The sequence below is a fragment of the Herpailurus yagouaroundi genome, unplaced genomic scaffold (genome assembly GCF_014898765.1).
Source record: "Herpailurus yagouaroundi ecotype Mexico unplaced genomic scaffold, PumYag 100, whole genome shotgun sequence".
Taxonomy (NCBI): Eukaryota; Metazoa; Chordata; class Mammalia; order Carnivora; family Felidae; genus Herpailurus; species Herpailurus yagouaroundi.
In genome coordinates, this window is record NW_024412391.1 from 59,303,819 (window position 1) to 59,322,686 (window position 18,868).

Here is an 18,868-nt window from a genome sequence, read left to right on the forward strand (position 1 = left end):
GCTGTATTTTCCCCGATTGTGTCCCCAGATCCAGCAATGGACTAAGAAATACACAACTAACTACACTTCTCTATAAACCCAGAACCAATAGGCTCAACAGAATGAAGACTTCAGAAATAGGGAAACACAGATGTTTATTCTAGCATTTACTTTCCTAAATATTGACACCAAAGAATCAAATACGTAGCTGTGAAGCAGTAGTTTATCCAAAATTGGATGCTTCATTAAAGCTGGAAATGGCCAAAAGCTGCAGGAAACATCCTGAAGGAAAATGCCTTATACAAATGACACCTTTGTAGAGGCTATGGAGTAAAAAAGAACATGGTAAAAGCCAGTTCTGTGTTTGCATACACAGAACACCTTCCACCTCAACAATTCTACAAATATTGTGCATTAAAGGTTGCCAGGAAATGCTGCCAAGGACTGAGAGCAACTTAAGAAAAAATAAAACTACTAGTGGCATGACTAAGTGCACAGGAAAAGTGTCATAAAATATTTTAAAATAGCATATTTTATTCCTCTAAAATAGCCATAGAACTGCCCATTATAATCTTAGTCAAAAATAGTCTATTGATTGAACTGTACTTCAGTCAAAATGGCACTGACCAGGACCTATAAATGGAATAAAGTCACAAAGTTCCAGAGTTTATATTAGATCTGAATTAATTTTCCCCTCCTTAAATGATGAAAGAACAATGTTCAACCTGAGTGCCCAACAACTATGTGAACCAATATCAGGCTACAGTTTTGGATACAGGTTGAATCACTTAACAATACCTAGAATAGCTGAGGCATTTAGAATAAAAACACTAACAACATCTCTAGATATACTGGAAAGACTCCTCTCAATTTGGGGGAAAACCAAACCACACCACAAAAAAGCTGGGTGAACTGGATTTACATTTCCCCTTTCTCTCCATTCTTTCCCTCTTTACTTCTGGTTAGAATTTTTTAAATTCTTCCTATGTAGTTTTAAGATAGAACAAGTACTGAATATAGGTTTAAAAATTATGAATAATGCAGTTAACTTATTTTTCATGCAGATGTCAAATCCCTCACTTATCTTTCTCTCTTTCCTATCTTTTAGCTATTTTACTTTTGCAGCATAGGACTGATCTACCAGAGGTTGACTCCTTCCCACCCAAAGGTTTTGGTCTCTCACTCTTTTTTTTTTTTTTTTTTTTCCCTGTTTCTCTAACACCTAGCACAACTACTCAAGAAACATTTGTCGGGGCGCCTGGGTGGCGCAGTCGGTTAAGCGTCCGACTTCAGCCAGGTCACGATCTCGCGGTCCGTGAGTTCGAGCCCCGCGTCGGGCTCTGGGCTGATGGCTCAGAGCCTGGAGCCTGTTTCTGATTCTGTGTCTCCCTCTCTCTCTGCCCCTCCCCTGTTCATGCTCTGTCTCTCTCTGTCCCAAAAATAAATAAACGTTGAAAAAAAAATTAAAAAAAAAATAAAGCAGAAATTTTTTTAAAAAAAAAAAAAAAAAAAGAAACATTTGTTGAACTTGTGGATATCATTTGCCCATCCTCTCCTAGTCTTTATGAAATAAATATTAAAAAACTAGAAATCACCTGGTATTTATCCCAGACCTCTTTACTGAAGACTTTTTAGAAGAGCCTCAAATAGGACAGCTCCATATCTCTTTTTAATATTCTGTATGTGAGGCTCATCTAAAATCATTGTGAATAAAGTACAAGACAGTGACAAAAGTAACTCGAATTCAGGTCCTACTGTCATCCTATTTTCCACATTTATATAAAAGATTGTAATTTCTATGCTCAGATATTTCACAAACAGGTCATTAAAATAGGTTCATTCAATACAAAACTCTTCATACAGCGTATATTCAAAAAAACATGTTTAACAAATACACTAAACTTCTTGGCCTGCCAAGCATGCTGGGAGACCATGTACTTATTTTTAGTCACTGAAACAACCATTGCTGAAAACATCCCTGAACTTCTTTTGAATATGATCTTTTAAAATTGTAATCAAAGAGTAGTTATGGAATCATTAGTGAGAATACATAGCAAATTATATAAATAAACATTCCACCAAGATCACACAATCAAACTTGACACAGTATCTCTTGCATATTGACAGAAGTACTGATAATGATGAACCCCACTTGCCAATGTGTTGAATCAGATGTGGAGAGTAGGCCTTCCAAGGTGAATTTTCGAAGTAGTTCTAGTGGTAACAGCTGGTGGACCACCTTTCTTTATGCTCTGAGATGCAGTAAAGTTGGTAACATTAGCATCTACAATTATCCTTGTAGATAGCTGAGATCACATTTTAGAATCTCACTAATTATTACCAAAAACTGTTACCACAGAGAGAATAATCTAACTTAAACTAATTTAAGGTCATCTATCTTACCTTACAAGGAACATGTATTCAAAGTATGGAGCTATGTAAGGATAACAGCATTTTCAATGAAAAAGTGAGTTCAGTTTGCAAAGAACACGAGGTACCAGAGGGTGCTGAGGGTGCCGAGGTAAGTCCTTTATGTCAAGCTAAGGACAGGATTTTTTTTTTTTTTTTTTTTTAAAGAAAGAATGTGCTTATAGTAGTATGATGGCTAAATTATAGATGGGACACTTTAGCAGGGGGAAACCACAACTGTATGAGCAACAATAATTAAGAAATGGAAAGGATAAAGAATGCAAAGAAGCCACCAGATTCAGGACACAATTCAGAGGAGATGGGACAAGATACAGTGATGAGCAGGATGGGAGAAATGAGGGAGGAAGAAGTCAATGATTATGCCGACAGGAAGTTAGAATTCAACCCAATGATGCCCTAGGTCTGAAAGTCTTAAGGTTGTGTTCCATAGTGCCAATAAGCAAATAAAAGAAACCATTCAACTCCATTCTGTACCAAGTCTCTAAGTTGGTACAGAACTAAATCATTTGATACTCTTTACCCTTGATAATTATACTCCTAATCGCATCTTATTACACATTGATAATTAGAGTACATTACCCAAATCTGGAATTAAATCAAATTCATTTATAATTTATTAATAAATTATTGTTTTTTGTCTCAGTACACGGAAAAATAGGCCACTTTTTCGAAGCTGTTAACTTAGAAAATATGATATATTCTACCCTGTGAAACATAGGTTGAATGTCCTTTAAAACTTTTCATACAGATGGTAAAAAGATCAGCAAGAAGGTAAAGAGCATAAGCAAAACATCCACAGATAGTTACAGTGGTATTTAAAATATTTGGTATGTCAACTTACAGAATGTAAGGAGAATGTCTGTTTTAATTTGCTGTACACAGGTACCACCAAGAATACCCTCTCCTGTCTGCAGAAATACAATTACACCTTTCAGTCCCTCCTAAAACTTTGAATTTAAATACCAACATAATCTTCTACTCAAAAATCACAAAGCCAACTTCAGCAGAAAAAAATTATCATACATTTGTTAATAAAATTAAAATGCATACAACTGAGTTGGCATTCTAAATTGTGTTAGATGATTTAGAAAAGGAAATTTATATTTAGACATCAATTTATATCTCCAAACCAACCCAACAAACTAATTTTATACCAAATAATTATGAAGTAAACAGTTTAGTCAAACAGGTCAGCATTCAAGACATGCCTCCAGGAAGGAAATATAATTGTAATATAATAAACAGTAAGCTTCCCCATAATCACAAAGAAGATGTGGTTAGATATCTGCTGATTTCATCTTATGTGAGCTAAGCACAGTTTCTGTGTCACTACCACCCAGTATATTGAAATTACTTGAAGTATTATGAAAAGATGACCATGAATCTCTGTATGGAGAAAGTGTCAGGAACTAATGATTACCCAGTAGTTGCTGAGAAAAGGATGTGAACTCTAGAGTCTTCTCTCTTTTACATACCCATACCACCACATCCACATGGTATAGACCTTACGAATGAACATATTAGTTGGCCAATTAATGTCCTAGTCCTTAAGTAGATAAAGAAACTTTAAGCTAAAATCATCCTGTAGTAATACACAATTATAAGTAAAATCATAATCCACAGCACTAATCATATTTCTAGTCTAATTGTGCTTACTTATTGCTTACTTATTGTCCTCCTGACATTAATAATGGTAGAAGGCTTTGTTAAAGTTTTTCATGCAGGAAGAAATATTTCCTCCATGAAGCTGGTTGGAAAGAGTTTGCTAGGAAATTACAACTGAACCAGTAACTTCCTTTTATAAGGACAAAATATTTCAGAAAAAGCTTTGTAATACTTATCTAATTTAAAAGCGTATCTTTCAATTTATTAAAATCAACACTCAATAAAAAAACCACAAATAATCCAGTGAAGAAGTGAGTCAAAAGACATGAATAGACACTTTTCCAAAGAAGACATCCAGAGATGGCTAACAGACACATGAAAAAGTGCTCAACATCACTCATCATCAGGGAAATACAAATCAAAACCACAATGAGATACCACCTCACACCTGTCAGAATGGCTAAAATTAACAACTCAGGCAATGACAGATGTTAGCAAGGATAGAGAAAGAGGAACCCTTTTGCACTGCTGGTGGGAATGCAAACTGGTGCAGCCACTCTGGAAAACAGTACGGAGGTCTCTCAAAAAATTAAAAATTGAACTACCCTACGACCCAGCAATTGCCCTACTAGATATTTATCCAAAGGATACAGAAGTGCTGTTTCAAAGCGGCACATGCACCCCAATGTTTATACCAGTGCTATTGACAATAGCCTGAGTATGGAAAGAGCCCAAATATCCATTGACTGATGAATGCATAAAGAAGATGTGGTGTGTATATATATGTGTGTGTGTATGTATATGTGTGTGTCTGTGTATGTGGCATGTGTATGTATATGTATACGTGTGTGTATATATATATACATATATATATACACACACACATATATATACACGCACATATATATATACATATATATACATATACACACACATATACACACAATGGAATATTACTTGGTGATCAAAAAAGAATGAAATCTTGCCATTTGCGACAATGTGGACGGAACCAGAATGTATTATGCTAAGCAAAATAAGTGAGTCAGAGAAAGACAAGTATCATATGACTTCACTTACATGTGGAATTTAAGAAACAAAACAGATAAACATAGGGCAAGGGAAATGAAAATAAGATAAAAAGAGAGAGGTAGACAAACCGTGAGAGACTCTTAAATGCGGAGAACAAACTGAGGGTTACTGGAGGACTGTTGTGTGGGGGAATGGGCTAAATGGTCAAAGGGCATTATGGAGGACACTTATTGGGATAAGCATTGGGTGTTATATGTAAGTGAAGAATCACTAAATTCTATTCCTGAAATAAAAAATAAAAATAAAAAAAATAAAAAGCATATCTTTCCACAGAGAAATGTGAGAAATAAAATCATTAGTACATATGAGTTCCTTCCCTTTTAGGGGTTAGTTGAATACCAAATTTCTTAGAATCTTTAAATTCAGACCAGAAAAGGAATGGAAAATATGTATTCATGCTCAATTATGACAACTTCTTAAGATATTAGTTAATTCTGCTAAATGTCAGTAGAACATTTTATGCAGCAATGAGAAATTACACTATTCAGTAATATGTTTTTACAACCTCAGATGAACGTCAACCTTGTGTAACTGACTTCCTAAAAAGTTTGTGTAAATAACACTTTGGTAAGTTGAATAATTTTACTTGCACATAAGCTAGACATTCTCTAAAGCAAATAACCACCCCCAAATCTGCTCTACAGTTCAAAATTGTTTACATTACAAAAAAAAATTTTTTTACATTACAATGAAGCACAAATTCATATGTAATTGACATTCTCCTTACTTGGAACTTAGGATAACCATGATCTTTATGAAAAAACTATAAAAATATTTGGAATTTTAATTGAAAAAGCCCATCAAATTTGGGACATGATGACTTAAATTTCTCTAACAGCTTTAAAAGCTGATTTCATGGAGACTAAATAGGCCAAAATTCACTTAAAAGAACTCTAAATGTAACTTAGAAACTCACTTCGTAGAAGTGTATCTTGCATCTTTGAAAATATGGACTGTCCTGACATCACTCATCCCTGTCCCACCGATTTCTACCAGCAAGAGCATCCAGCTCCAATTTCATATCAAGATTTAATAAATCAGTGCTTTTCCAACCTGATATACTACCACTGAATGATAGGTCCTAAATGAAGATAAAAACCATCAGTTACCTAAACATTTCGGCATTTTAGAAAATGGCAACACAAGTGTAATCTATTAATTTTCATCTTTGTCGGATATTTATAAGACTGCATGTCATAGTAATAATCACTGTTCAGTGACTTGAACCCAGCTACTTATATAGCTAAAACAAATCTCTTATAAGTCCTATGTAAAGATTTAACAAGTGTTTGCTGCAGGGCCTTCTAGGCACCAGACACCATGGTGGATGCTGGAACACTATAAAGGACAAGGTGCTATTTGGTGAAGCACGAGCATCCACCAAAATTACAGAAACATTAAGGTAAGTTAAGACAGATGAAAAATCATATATAAACTGTTAAAGCCTTGAGAATTATGGAGCGCCTGGGTGGCTCAGTCAGTTAAGCGTCTGACTTCAACTCAGGTCACGATCTCATGGTCCATGAGTTCGAGCCCCACGTCGGGCTCTGGGCTGATGGCTCAGCTCAGAGCCTGGAGCCTGCTTCCGATTCTGTGTCTCCCTCTCTCTCTGCCCCTCCCCCGTTCATGCTCTGTCTCTCTCTGTCTCAAAAATAAAATAAACGTTAAAAAAAATTAAAAAAAAAAATAAAACCTTGAGAATTGCTATATTAACAATGGGAATAATACAGTGAATCTAACCAAATATTCGGCTACCATACTATTTACTTTCTTTTACATTTTGAGGCACTTAATTCAAGAACAGAATAATATTTTTAAATGACACAGCAATTATTAACAATAATTTATTTCATTATTTTTCCTATGCCTTCCTATTTCCTAGAACTCCCATATGCAATTTTACATGGTTTATTACATGGTTATATTCCAAGATTATAACCGTTTCTTCAGTGTCCCATAGGCAACATAAAAAAAACAAAAACAAAAACAAAAACAAAAACCCAACCCAGAACATGCACTTCATCTAACATCTATTTTACCATGAGATTAAGTGTAATACTTATTCCATTAAATGGGACTATCTGTATAAAGATGTTATTTTTTGATCACATGGCTTAGTACAAAGTAGAACGGGACAATTGTCTTAAAGATGAACATAAACCAACTAGTAATACTAAAGACTTTAATCTTAATAATCCTTTAAGGTAAAAACTATGAATAGGTAAAAATTGAAAACTACATTGTGAGTATAGTAAAAATAAATGTCATTGTGTAGTCAACAAAGATATCAAGTAATGGTAATGCAACATATGAAAAGCTTATTTTCTATACTATTTTAGCTTCATAATAGCAAGTATTTAGTCAAAACCAAGTTGCACTCATCTCAACAGTCTCATGTGACACCACGTCCAGGTATCATTATACATTATTACTACATACTACTACATTTTTACATGAGAAGCCACATCCAGTAATAAAGTTCAGAATACCAAGAGGGTATCTGTGTGTGTGCACAGAAAGTGTCAATAACATCATCCTAGGTCAGGCAGGAAAAGAACTTCGACCTAGATATGTTATGGAAGCCACTGAATGAAGCTCTCCTAGGCTTCATCTAATGAAAGAAAAACACATAACTAGAATATTTGGTATTCAACAAATACCAAAAAGTTCACCTTAACTTAGGTAAGCAAGCAAAGGAACATGATAATTCTTATGTGATGCCCAAAGCTCAGAGAAAACAGTGGGTCAAATTCTTGCCAGATTTTAAATAAATGGACTTTGATAAGAAGTATGAATCTCGTGAGAGCATCAACTGCACCTAGACTATGTATTCTGTAAGGGTCAAACTAAGTTCCTCATATAGGAGGGATTCAACAAATATCTATTGTGCAAAAGAAGGAGAGAATCTATTCATTTTACTCACCACCATATTGCCAACTAGTCAATAACTGAAACAAACATTTCTTGAATGAATGAACAGTTACAACAGAAATTACATCACAGCTATACTAATCTTTGGCCATGTTAACCAAAAAGCCAAAAAGTAAGCAAATTCAAGTGACTAAGGTTTTTTTGTTTTGTTTTGTTTTTAAATAATGGGTCACTCTGGCATGTAAAGAATAGGATTTTAATATGTTTTTTAAGCTATTTGATCAAAATATTGCAGCATATTGTAGTTTTTTTCAAAAAACCTTATCTCTGAGCACAGTCCAACTCCTTACTTTTACAATACTAATGGATATGTATTTAGCAATATTTGCTAACCTCTGTTTAGTAGATGCTAGACACTTACATTAAATAACCTAACTTAGTTGTTCTTTTCACAGCTACAGATCAGATTTCCTCCAAAAATACTTTAGAAAAAAGACAATGACATTGTCACAGAACTCTCAAAGATACTGTAAACATATTTTGTTTATAGACTACCAGCTCAGATATAAACAAACCTATATTTTACTATGATTTTTTGTACCTTCATGGAAAGATCATCACTTCACAGGTGTACATGAGAATAGTAGTTTTTTATAGCTAGACCTGATGTAACCCTGAGTAATTGAGCCCTCCCGGTTTTTATTATCTTCTAATAAAGAAATATTACTTCACTAACTCAACTCATAAATTGATGTATTTAACTCGAAAATTTAATTACAGAAGAAATGTCATGAGAAACTTCATCCATCAGACTCTATACAACACGTTTTTTAAATTTTGGGGGGAATGTTTATTAATTTTTGAGAGGGGGGGGGCAAGGCAAAGAGAGAGGGGGACACAGATTCTGAAACAGGCTTCAGGCTCCGAGCTGTCAGCACAGAGCCCAATGTGGGGCTCTTCTTAGGAACCATGAGATCACAACCTGAGGCAAAGTCCAGCACTGAACTTGACTGAGCCACCCAGGTGCCCCTATACAACACTTTAAATATTCTAACAATACCCTTTCTAATGTTACTTATGAAAGGGCTCATGTTCCACACTGACTATTAAAGAGAGCTTACAGTAAGCACAACTGACATTGAAAAAAATGCCAAAACACCATGGAAGAAATTATTAAAATGAAGCTCAGAATATCTTTTCTACATCACACCAGCAAACCTAGAAAAAGTGAAAGAGCCCAAACTTCTCTAAGTTGAGAAGAGAGTGTACCTTGTTGCTATGCCATGACAGTGATATATAAAAAGGTGCTCTTTCGAATGCTGCTAAAATATCAAAGGATTACAAGAGTCAAGAATCATGTTAGAGATGAATGGAGCCTTATGATGCTTTATTAGAAATGTAAAGTTTAAACTGTCAAATAAGAAAATACAAAAGACCTTATTCTATCCCGACTTTGAGATTTCACACGAAAAGCAGTTTTAAAAAATTAAATTCTTCTTTCACAAAGTGGTAGAACCTTTAAGGACCAAAGGAAAGGCTTACTGATGGCATAAAGTTTTGAAATGCTAGGATATCCTTATATGCATACCTGAGGCCTGAATCATTGGGAATACTTGCAACTATTCTAAGTTCTGTGGACCCTTGAGTCCAGTCCCATTTAGCTTTCTCTTCACCCTCCAATGCTATTTTTGACCTTTCTATGACTTAAGTGTAAGCAATGGGATAACCCATTGGGCATGCTTTCCTGTCCCATAATGAACTGGGTTCCAAAAGCAAGTCTCAGCTAACCTGAAGTCGGGGCTTAAAGGAGAGTTATATGGGCCCTCTGGCCCTATGTGTATGCTGTCTGATGGTGGGCAAATTACTCAACTTCTCAAGATGTCATTTACTCATCTGTGAAGAGAGTTTATAAAGGTACTCTACACTAGGTTCCAGTGAAGGCTAGTGGCTGACACAAAGGCTCAATAAATGATATTATTAAGAATGATCTAGTCTATACTATCATAATGAAAATATGGTACTAGCATAAAGATAGACACACAGACCAAAGGAACAGAACAGACAGCCCAAAAATAAACTCACAGATACATGGTCAACTAATCTTTCACAAGGGTGCCAAGTACACACAATGGTAAAAGGATAAGCTCTTCAATAAATGGTGTTGGAAAAATGGATATCCACATGAGGAAGGATAAAACTGGACCACCTTCTTACACCATATACAAAATTAACTCAAATGGATTAAAGACTTAAAAATAAGGTCCAAAGCTGTAAAACTCCTAGGAGAAAATATAATGGAAAATCTCCTTGACATTGGTCTTGGCGACTGACATTTTGGATATGACATCAAAATCACAAGCAACAAAAACAAGTGGTACTATATCAAATTAAAAAGCTTCTGTACAGCAAAGAAAACAATCAACAAATTAAAAGACAAGCTATGGAATGGGAGACAATACCTGTAAATTACCCATTTGACAAAGGGTTACTCTCTAAAATATATAAAGAAGTCATACAATAGCAAAAAGAAAGCAACCCAATTAAAAAATGGGCAAATGAGTTGAACATTTTTCCACAGACATAAAAATGACCAACAGGTACATGAAAAAGTGCTCAACTAATCATCAGGGAAATGCAAATTAAAACCATAATGAGATACGACCTCACACCTGCTCAAATGGCTATTATCAAAAGACAACAGATAAAAAGCACTGGCAAAGATGTGAAGAGAAGGTAACACATACTATTGATGGGAATGGAAATTGGTGAGAATAGGAAACAGTACAGAGGTTCCTCAGCAAATTAAAAATAGAACTATCATACAATCCAGCAATCCCACTTCTAGGTATATACATCCAAAGAAATGAAATCAGTATCTTAAACAGCTATCTGCCCTCCCACGTTCATTCCATTACTCACAATAGCCAAGATATGGAAATAACATAAATGTCCAATGACAGAGGAATGGATAAAAAAAAGTATGACTCACTCACTCACTGACTCACACACAATCACGAATATTATACAGCCTTAAAAAAAATAAAAAAGATGGAAATCCTGCCATTGACAACATAGATGAACTTGGAGAACACTGTACTAAATAAGCCAGACACAGAAAAACAAACACGGTATGATCTCACTTACATCGAGAAACTAAAAAAGTCACATTTATAGAAGCAGAGAGTACAGTGGTAGTTTCCAAGGGCTTGCAGGTGAGAGAAATGGGTAGATATAGGTCAAAGGGTACAAACTTTTAACTGTAAGATGACCAAGTTCTGGGAGAATGATGATGAATAATGTAGAGCATGGTGACTCTAGTTAATAATACTGTACCGCATATTTGAAATTTACTAGGAGTAGATCTTAAATGTTCTTATCACACACCAAACAAAGGCAGTAACTATGTGAAGCAATGGATGTTTTAATTAGCTTGACTGTGGTAATCATTTCACAGTGTATACATATATCAAATCATCACACTGTACACCTCAAATATATACAGTTTTTATTTGTCAATTATACCTCAACAAAGCTAGGGGGAAATATTAAAAAAAGGAATTATCTGGTTTAATAAACTTACTTTTCCTCTCAGAATTTTTTTCTCTAACCAAAACTCTAAAAATCCCACTTCTCATTTTAAAGATAGAGAAACTAAGACGCCAAGAATTAGTGACTTGCTATAAGTCAAATGTTAAAACTGGAAAAAGAACCCAAGTCTCTTAACTCCAACTACTTTCCAGTATACCTTTTTGTTTCTAAAACTCCTTTATGGTACCGTTTGGAAAATAATTTGACCTTTAAATGTGATAATGCTGGAGAAAAGAACTAGGTTATTCTAACAAGGAATAATGTAACCACACATTGCTTCATTCCACCTTCATCAGAAAAAAGACAATCCCAAAAGCAAATTTATAGAATCAGTTATAGGGCAACTCTAGTTGTCAGTCAATGCTCAATCTTATATTAATGCTACTTGTAGTAATCACTTTGTTAGGAACATAAGTATCAATAAAGATAAATAAGCCACAAAGAGCTCATTTATGTCTTCTTTGTTCTGCTTAAGGAAACAATTGTAAAATGTCTTTAGAAAATGCTTCATCAAATATTTAATTTTTTAGTAACGCCAAAGTTAAAATTAACGATGGGGACTACTCACAAAAGTTCTCTTTGTGGTTAACTGGATAAATAAGGAGTTATTACTGTCGGTAGGTGGTAGGTATTTGATCTTTAGTGACACTAGGCAGCAAGCTGTATCAGCTTATGAAATATTCAGATATTTAATTCTCATGGCTTGGAAGAAAATTTTGGACACTGACCTTGCCACACAATAATAGGTTTCACTAGTTTCTTTAACTCATCCTTATTTTTGGTGAGCCATCATTAAGGTGCACCATGGTGGCACTTCATTAAGTTACAAACATCCACAGTGCAAACCCACAAATTGCAGTGATAACTTGTTAGCTCTTGGGAGGACTGAATTAACCTAGCACTAGTTGCTGAGACAATCGAGACCAGTCTCTGCTTACTGATTCCTGAAGCATTCATTACTTTACCACCATGTGTAATTAATTTTTAATATTCATTGAGAAAAGTACCTCCCACTATGATTCAAGGACAGCACAGATTCTAGAGGAGAAGAGGGCCAGACACAATCAAGTTCATATCCTTGAGTCCTCGGCAAGGATTTCTCTCTCTCACTTGCTCTCTCTCTCTCTCTCTCTCTCTCTCTCACATACACTTACATTGTTCTGTAAAAACAAATGAAGAAATATGACCAATTCATATATATTCTATTCTGGTTACATTCACCATCCTGTATCCTACATGTTTAAATATTCTGAAAATGTCAAAGCATATCCTGGCACAGTGTAACAGTGCTGTTGAAAAAACAGAAACCCTATTCTTTAGTAATTCTATTAGCTCAGAAATCACGGGTGATCACCAACATCAGAGTCTTTTTGAGTTAGGAGCAACAAGATAGTTTTGTGGAATAAACACTGTATCTGGAATCAGATGATTTGCACTTCGAATCCACTTTCTTGATAAATGAACATATACATTGCATAGTATATAATAAGCACTAAAATGCTTCCCTCCTTCCTACCTGCAGCTAGAGGCACAGCATAACATAGGGGAAGTTACTGAGGTATTCCTAAACCTATCTCCTCCTGTTATTTGCCTCAATAGCATTCTTTTGAAGTAAACAACACTGCTTAAAGGTATCTGCCATGGTTGTTCCTACTACATTTAAATACTAGAACAGTATTTTTCTCTGTAATTGTTCATAATGTAAGCAAAGTCCTTACTTTCTTCAGAATTACTGCTAACCTATTACAATTTGTTTTGCAGAATAAACATAAATCTTATTCTCTTAGAATTAGCTGGGTGATGGGCTGGATCATGGTCAGTTTATGGGGTCCAAATAAGGGATAGAGAGAAAGAAAGGGAAGTAACTTCTGGCTCTTCCATCAGTTCCTTAGGCTTTCCATACCAATAAATGAGTACTGTTCTCTCTTTCCTCCACTTTTGGCAAATTCTATTAAGAGACTATCAGTCTCAAATTCAACCTCTTGTTAAAATACAAAGTATAAAGGACAGAAACAGCATCAGAAATTTATCATTTAATAACAAAATTATATATTAAGGCAAAAGACAACAGTGCCTGGCACAGGTGCTGTGGAAAAGCCTATCTTGGTGGTGGTGGTGTTCAGGAATCTCAAGCTCTGGAAAAAAGAATGAACTAAAATTAAGACTATCATGGTCGTTAGTATGTATTACTTGGCAGAATATTAGCTACATGCGAAAGTTTTGATGAAACAGGTTTTTAGAAACTTGTTTAAATTTCAGACTTAAAAAAATCTTCTCTTATGAGTCATTTATTGGACATTGCCATTTATTTCCATTGTTATTCATTGCCATAGAGTCCAATTATTTCTTTGTTTTCTTATTCACATTTAGTCTGTATTATCACCAATAAAAACCACAAGGATGCCATTACTTTTCACCATTTACCAATGCCTAACTCCTAATTTGCATTAAATCCTTGAAGAAATGTATCCTGCAGTGAATGACATATCCTTCTATAAAAAGTACTGTAAATAATGAAATAATTTTTAGCTCAGTATAAAGATATAAAATGAGTGTGTATATACACTCAGTATACACACACAAAGCTACACACATAGTTAAACTGACCAAGATACTTTTATAAAACTTAGGTGTATGATATTCAATATGCTAAGAGTAAGTTAAGGGAGAGGAAGATCATCTTTGAACATAAGACAGTAGTTTGAGAACGACTAACTTCCATAAATTCACTTATCTACTTTGCTATTCACTCCCTGACCTGCAAATCTCATGCACCATAAGCGATGGCAAAAACTAAATCATTAATGCTGCCGATCCTTAGTGTAAGTTCTCAAAGGCCTAAAACCTTTCCCAAAAATCAGTATTTGAAACCTGTCATTTTAGAAAAAACAAAACAAAGACACTTTTAACTATTTTTACTCAAGTATAGGAAAACTTTGAAACAAGTTCCTCTAAGCACTCTAAGAAAACTCATTTTAAAAGAGAGGGCCATGAGGAGGGCCTGATTTCTAAGAATATCAGCCTGAGAAGTAACTTTATACAAAGAGAATGTCTGAGCATCTCTAAAAAGGGGAAAAAAGTAATTAAAATGTTTCATTCCACAAACTGAGCATAGTGTAAAAAAAGACTCAAAAAGGAAAATTTAATGAAAAGATTGAAACACTGAAAGCAAATTAATTTGATTAAAACACAAAGACATACACACATTGTATGAAGTCATTCAATATTACATGCTAACTGGCTTTGTATTTTCTTTTAAAATGTAATCACAACTTAGCATAAAACAATAAAGCTCTCAAGATAACCATAAAAAATTCTAATCAAATTTCACTCTGGAGTTTGTAATCTGTTAGCATAGTAGGCCTAAATAAATGTTCTGTTAAATCAGGGATCAATGCATGCTATTCTCCATAAAAGAGCCATATAAATTACAAGCTCTTCCATGCTTTTTCAACTAGATTTAGTACTTAAAAATAAGCAGTATTCTCCATTCAGAGTTCTCTAATGCAACTCCTTTTATATCTTTTAGAATTTATAATTCATCCTAGTGCTCAATCTTAAACACACACACACACACACACACACACACACAAAAGGATTTGCAATTGCTACTTACTATCTTATCTTGCACAGTAAAATTGTGAGTATTTGTTCTGTTTCTAAATCCACAGGTTTTGCTCTGAGGTTTCAGAAAGAAGCAACTTTATTTTCTTTTGGTTATTACTCATGATTTTAGCTTACAGATGATTAACTTTAACACTAACATCCTGCTATATTCCCATTTGAGTTGTTCTATTTATCTCAAAGGTAGACTTTATGTATTACCATTACAAAAAAATAACTATTTGCATAATACTTTATGATTTTACATCTATTACAAACACATCACAGGGAGCCTGAGGATGCATTCAGCAGCTTGTCATTCACCACTTCAAGACCCTTCAGAACCAAACAAGGGGGAGGGTGACATTTTGCTAAATGGCAGAAGTAGAGAAATGAATATAAATAACAAACCTTGAAGTTTTAAAAATACAATAGAAATTTAAAAAATACAAAAATATGATTCACATGTATAAACGAGATAGTTTTAATTTGTAGAAGTCCATATCCTCTATATAGAGCAAGGTTATTAAAAGACTTACGTATCTTATGATACCGTTTCAAATTATCTAAAACTGTGCTACAAAAATAAAGAAAATTGCCATCTCGTTTAATTTTATAAATTAATATATTAAAACTGATTGCACCAATTACAGAATTCAGCTCTTCCTCAGCTTTATGAAATAACCTGAGTATCATTTCTTTATTATTATAGCCTAACCCTAAATATGCATATTAAGAATGTTTAAGAGGGAAATAATAATGATCTGACATGTTTAGAAATTACGTTGTTTCATAATTTCCTCTTGGTAAAACAATTACAAAGAAAAGTATTTGAAGCTTCTGTATTTTCTTCCATCACCACCAGTCCAGGAAAAAAAAAAAAAAAAAAAACGAATGCTCAGTTATGTCACCTCCAGTCCAAATGCTCATAGCACTTGAAGCTTTCTGTAAACAATATGCCTCTGTACTAAATACATATCCCTTGAGCCACCATCTACCTAATTTAACATTTTTAAATGTAGTTTCATATGCAGCATAACACCATCGTAAATACACACACACACACACACACACACACACAGAGGAGTGTGCAAAAAAGGAAGGAGGTGGAGAGCAAGAAATGGAGCACGATGTTGTTTTTCATTCATGCAGTATAGTGATGTCAGTGTCTGCAGCAGCAGCGGCGGCGGCGGCAGCAGGAGCCTTGACCTGTAGAGGCTAAAATCCACTGAAGTCAGAACCTCGCAGAATTCAAAAGAAACTGAGTAGATACTGTTTGAAAAATTGTTCAACTGTTCATAGTACGGATTTTAAACGGCTAACTAAACAGAATAGATTAGTTGCACAGTTTTAATTTGGGTAGAGAGGGGTAAGGCAGGATGTGAAGTAACATAAAGGTAATATAATCAGGGAACTGAGGGCTGAAGAGCCTGCATTCAAAATCCCTTAAATCTAAGGAGCTGACAAAACCACCTGGTGTTAAAAACAGCAGAAAAGCCTCTTCTCTTCCCAATGTAAGCTCTCTGGTGATGCAAATCTGTCTGCTGCACAACCAGACTCAGAAAAGTGTTTTCATCATTATTACATTAAAACTGAATTAAACTCGGATGTACCACACTACAACAAAGAGGATAGTTTAAGCCTGATCACAAATTTCATTAAAACTACTTTACTAGGGACCATGTAATTCTTAAGCAATTAAGACTTTTGAAAGATGCAGAAAAACAAGTTGTACTATGATGTGTTGTAAGATGTTAGTGTTTATCAACAAAAGGGGAGGAGGCACTACATAGCCATTATATTGTTACAGCAACTACTCTTACTCTGCCCACAAAACCCTCTGTACACAATCAGTCTGAAATGGTTATTTTATGGCTGTTACATTAGCCCCTAAAAGAAAATCCCAAAACTCAATCTATGCACTGTTGAAGCTAAATCACTCAAAAATTTCTCTAACTGCTGCCTTCTATTCGTTCTTTTACTACTCATTTCATATAGCTCCAGAAAATGTGTAAGGGAGCTGCATATGGCATTAATCTGTTAGAAAATGGTGGCCTTTTCTATAAAATACAGCCAAAGATGTGTGTTCAGTTGTGGTCATTATTAGGGCGATCACGTTGTTTTCATTCATTCATTCAGGATTTGCTGGAGGATGTCAGTTTCTGCAGCAGCTGGCTTGACCTGGGGGAGGAGTGGGGGAGCAAATTCCTCCTGGTGCATACAGATTACAGGAGCTATTTCTTGGTGCTCATGTACACATACCACTGCACTACATCCTACTCTGCCATACCATCAAGTGGTCTGAAAACAAGTGCCTTAGCAACATGCTAATTACCGGCCAGAAATGTTAAAAAAAAAAAAAAAAAAAAAACTAAAACTGCAATCTATCACAACATAATCACTTTCTCCAAGTCTAAGACATTCATTAAAAAAAAAAAAAAACTCCATTAAAAAAAAATTCCACATACCACATAACCGTACGAGCTCCACAGTGTTTCCCTTCCACGCAGAGAGTTTTCCACTCAGTATGATCAGTTGTCTCCACAATACTGCAGCAGGAGCAGCATCTGTAGCTCTAGCCTGGTATCTAATTATATTAGCTACTCCACTCTCCCTTATGAGCTTTAAGTCCCTGTTTTGGCTAATCTTCCTTTTCTCCCCCAGGACTCAACTAGATCATGCACTGTATCCCCAGACATAAACAAAACCAAACCAAAACAGAAAACATTAAGGGAAGCCTAGAGCATCCACTAGCTCACCACTACCTTTGACACCTAACAAAAAAGAAACTTGAGATGCTTTAACAGCTCAACTGAACTGTTAAGTGTACTTAAAAATGGAAGGAAAAAGTGAGCACACTCCACAAACAGGTCTTTAGAAAATTACCATGAAAATCTTGAGTTGGGCATTGACTATTTCCAGTGAAGTACTGCTCTGATGCATATGACTATATTAAGTAGAGAAAAAAGGGAGACGGGGAAAAAGAAAAAAGAAAAAAACACTATACACTTCAATTGCATACCCAAAACTGTCTCCTCTACACATCCAACAGATAATCCTTACATCATAACTAATGCCACCACCCTTCCAAAAAAGAAAAAAATATATATATGCCAGTAATCACAGACACGTTAGGAACTTTGTAGGAAAGCACAAAGAGCTTGTAGATTACAACCAGCACCTTATCGGCTGCCAGAGTTTGTGTGCGTGTATTTTTAAGTGTTTCGCCCAGCTCCTCCTTCCCCGCTACCAACAGCAAACACATGAGTGAGCTAATCAGCTCTTAAACTGAAAAACCTTTCGATGCAGGCGAGTGATGGAAGATAAAATCTGAGGGGCGGCATGTGGGTCAAATAAAAGTTGTTTTGCAGTTCGCTCCTCCAAGCCCCGCAGCGACCGCAGGAAGGTGAGATTCCCAAAGCCACTTTCACACCTTCGATAATGCACTAGCAAAGAGAAGCCCGGAGAGGCTGAAGTTTCCACGGAGGGAACCGTCGGGGAAGACGCAGCCCGGGAGGACGGAAGGGTTGGGCTCGCTACCTCTGCACGCGGGCGAGCCGGGGCTCCGTCTCTCAGGTGAGTTGCTCCTCCGGTGGTTCTCGGGGGACCGTCTCGGGCGGCCCTTGGCCCGCGGCGTCGGCTCGGTCGGGGCCGCGGCCGGCTGCAGCGTCGGGCTGGGCGGACTGGGGCCGCGGGCCGCGCC

The 18,868-nt window shown here is 35.6% G+C and overlaps 1 protein-coding gene and 1 long non-coding RNA gene across 2 annotated transcripts in view; both read right to left on the reverse strand.

The window, feature by feature from the left end:
- Positions 1 to 18,868, reverse strand: part of GLCCI1 (glucocorticoid induced 1) — a 151,556-nt gene that overhangs the window by 88,020 nt on the left and 44,668 nt on the right. Inside the window, exon 3 of the mRNA XM_040471591.1 lies at positions 18,706 to 18,868. This exon is cut by the window's right edge and continues 1 nt beyond it. Coding sequence (XP_040327525.1) covers positions 18,706 to 18,868 — 163 coding nt within the window. The remainder of the gene's footprint in view (positions 1 to 18,705) is intronic.
- LOC121028693 (uncharacterized) lies at positions 14,681 to 18,692 on the reverse strand. The gene is made up of 2 exons (XR_005789388.1): positions 17,634 to 18,692; positions 14,681 to 16,383 (listed from the first exon to the last, which is right to left on the reverse strand). It is a non-coding gene; the product is annotated as an uncharacterized LOC121028693 (long non-coding RNA).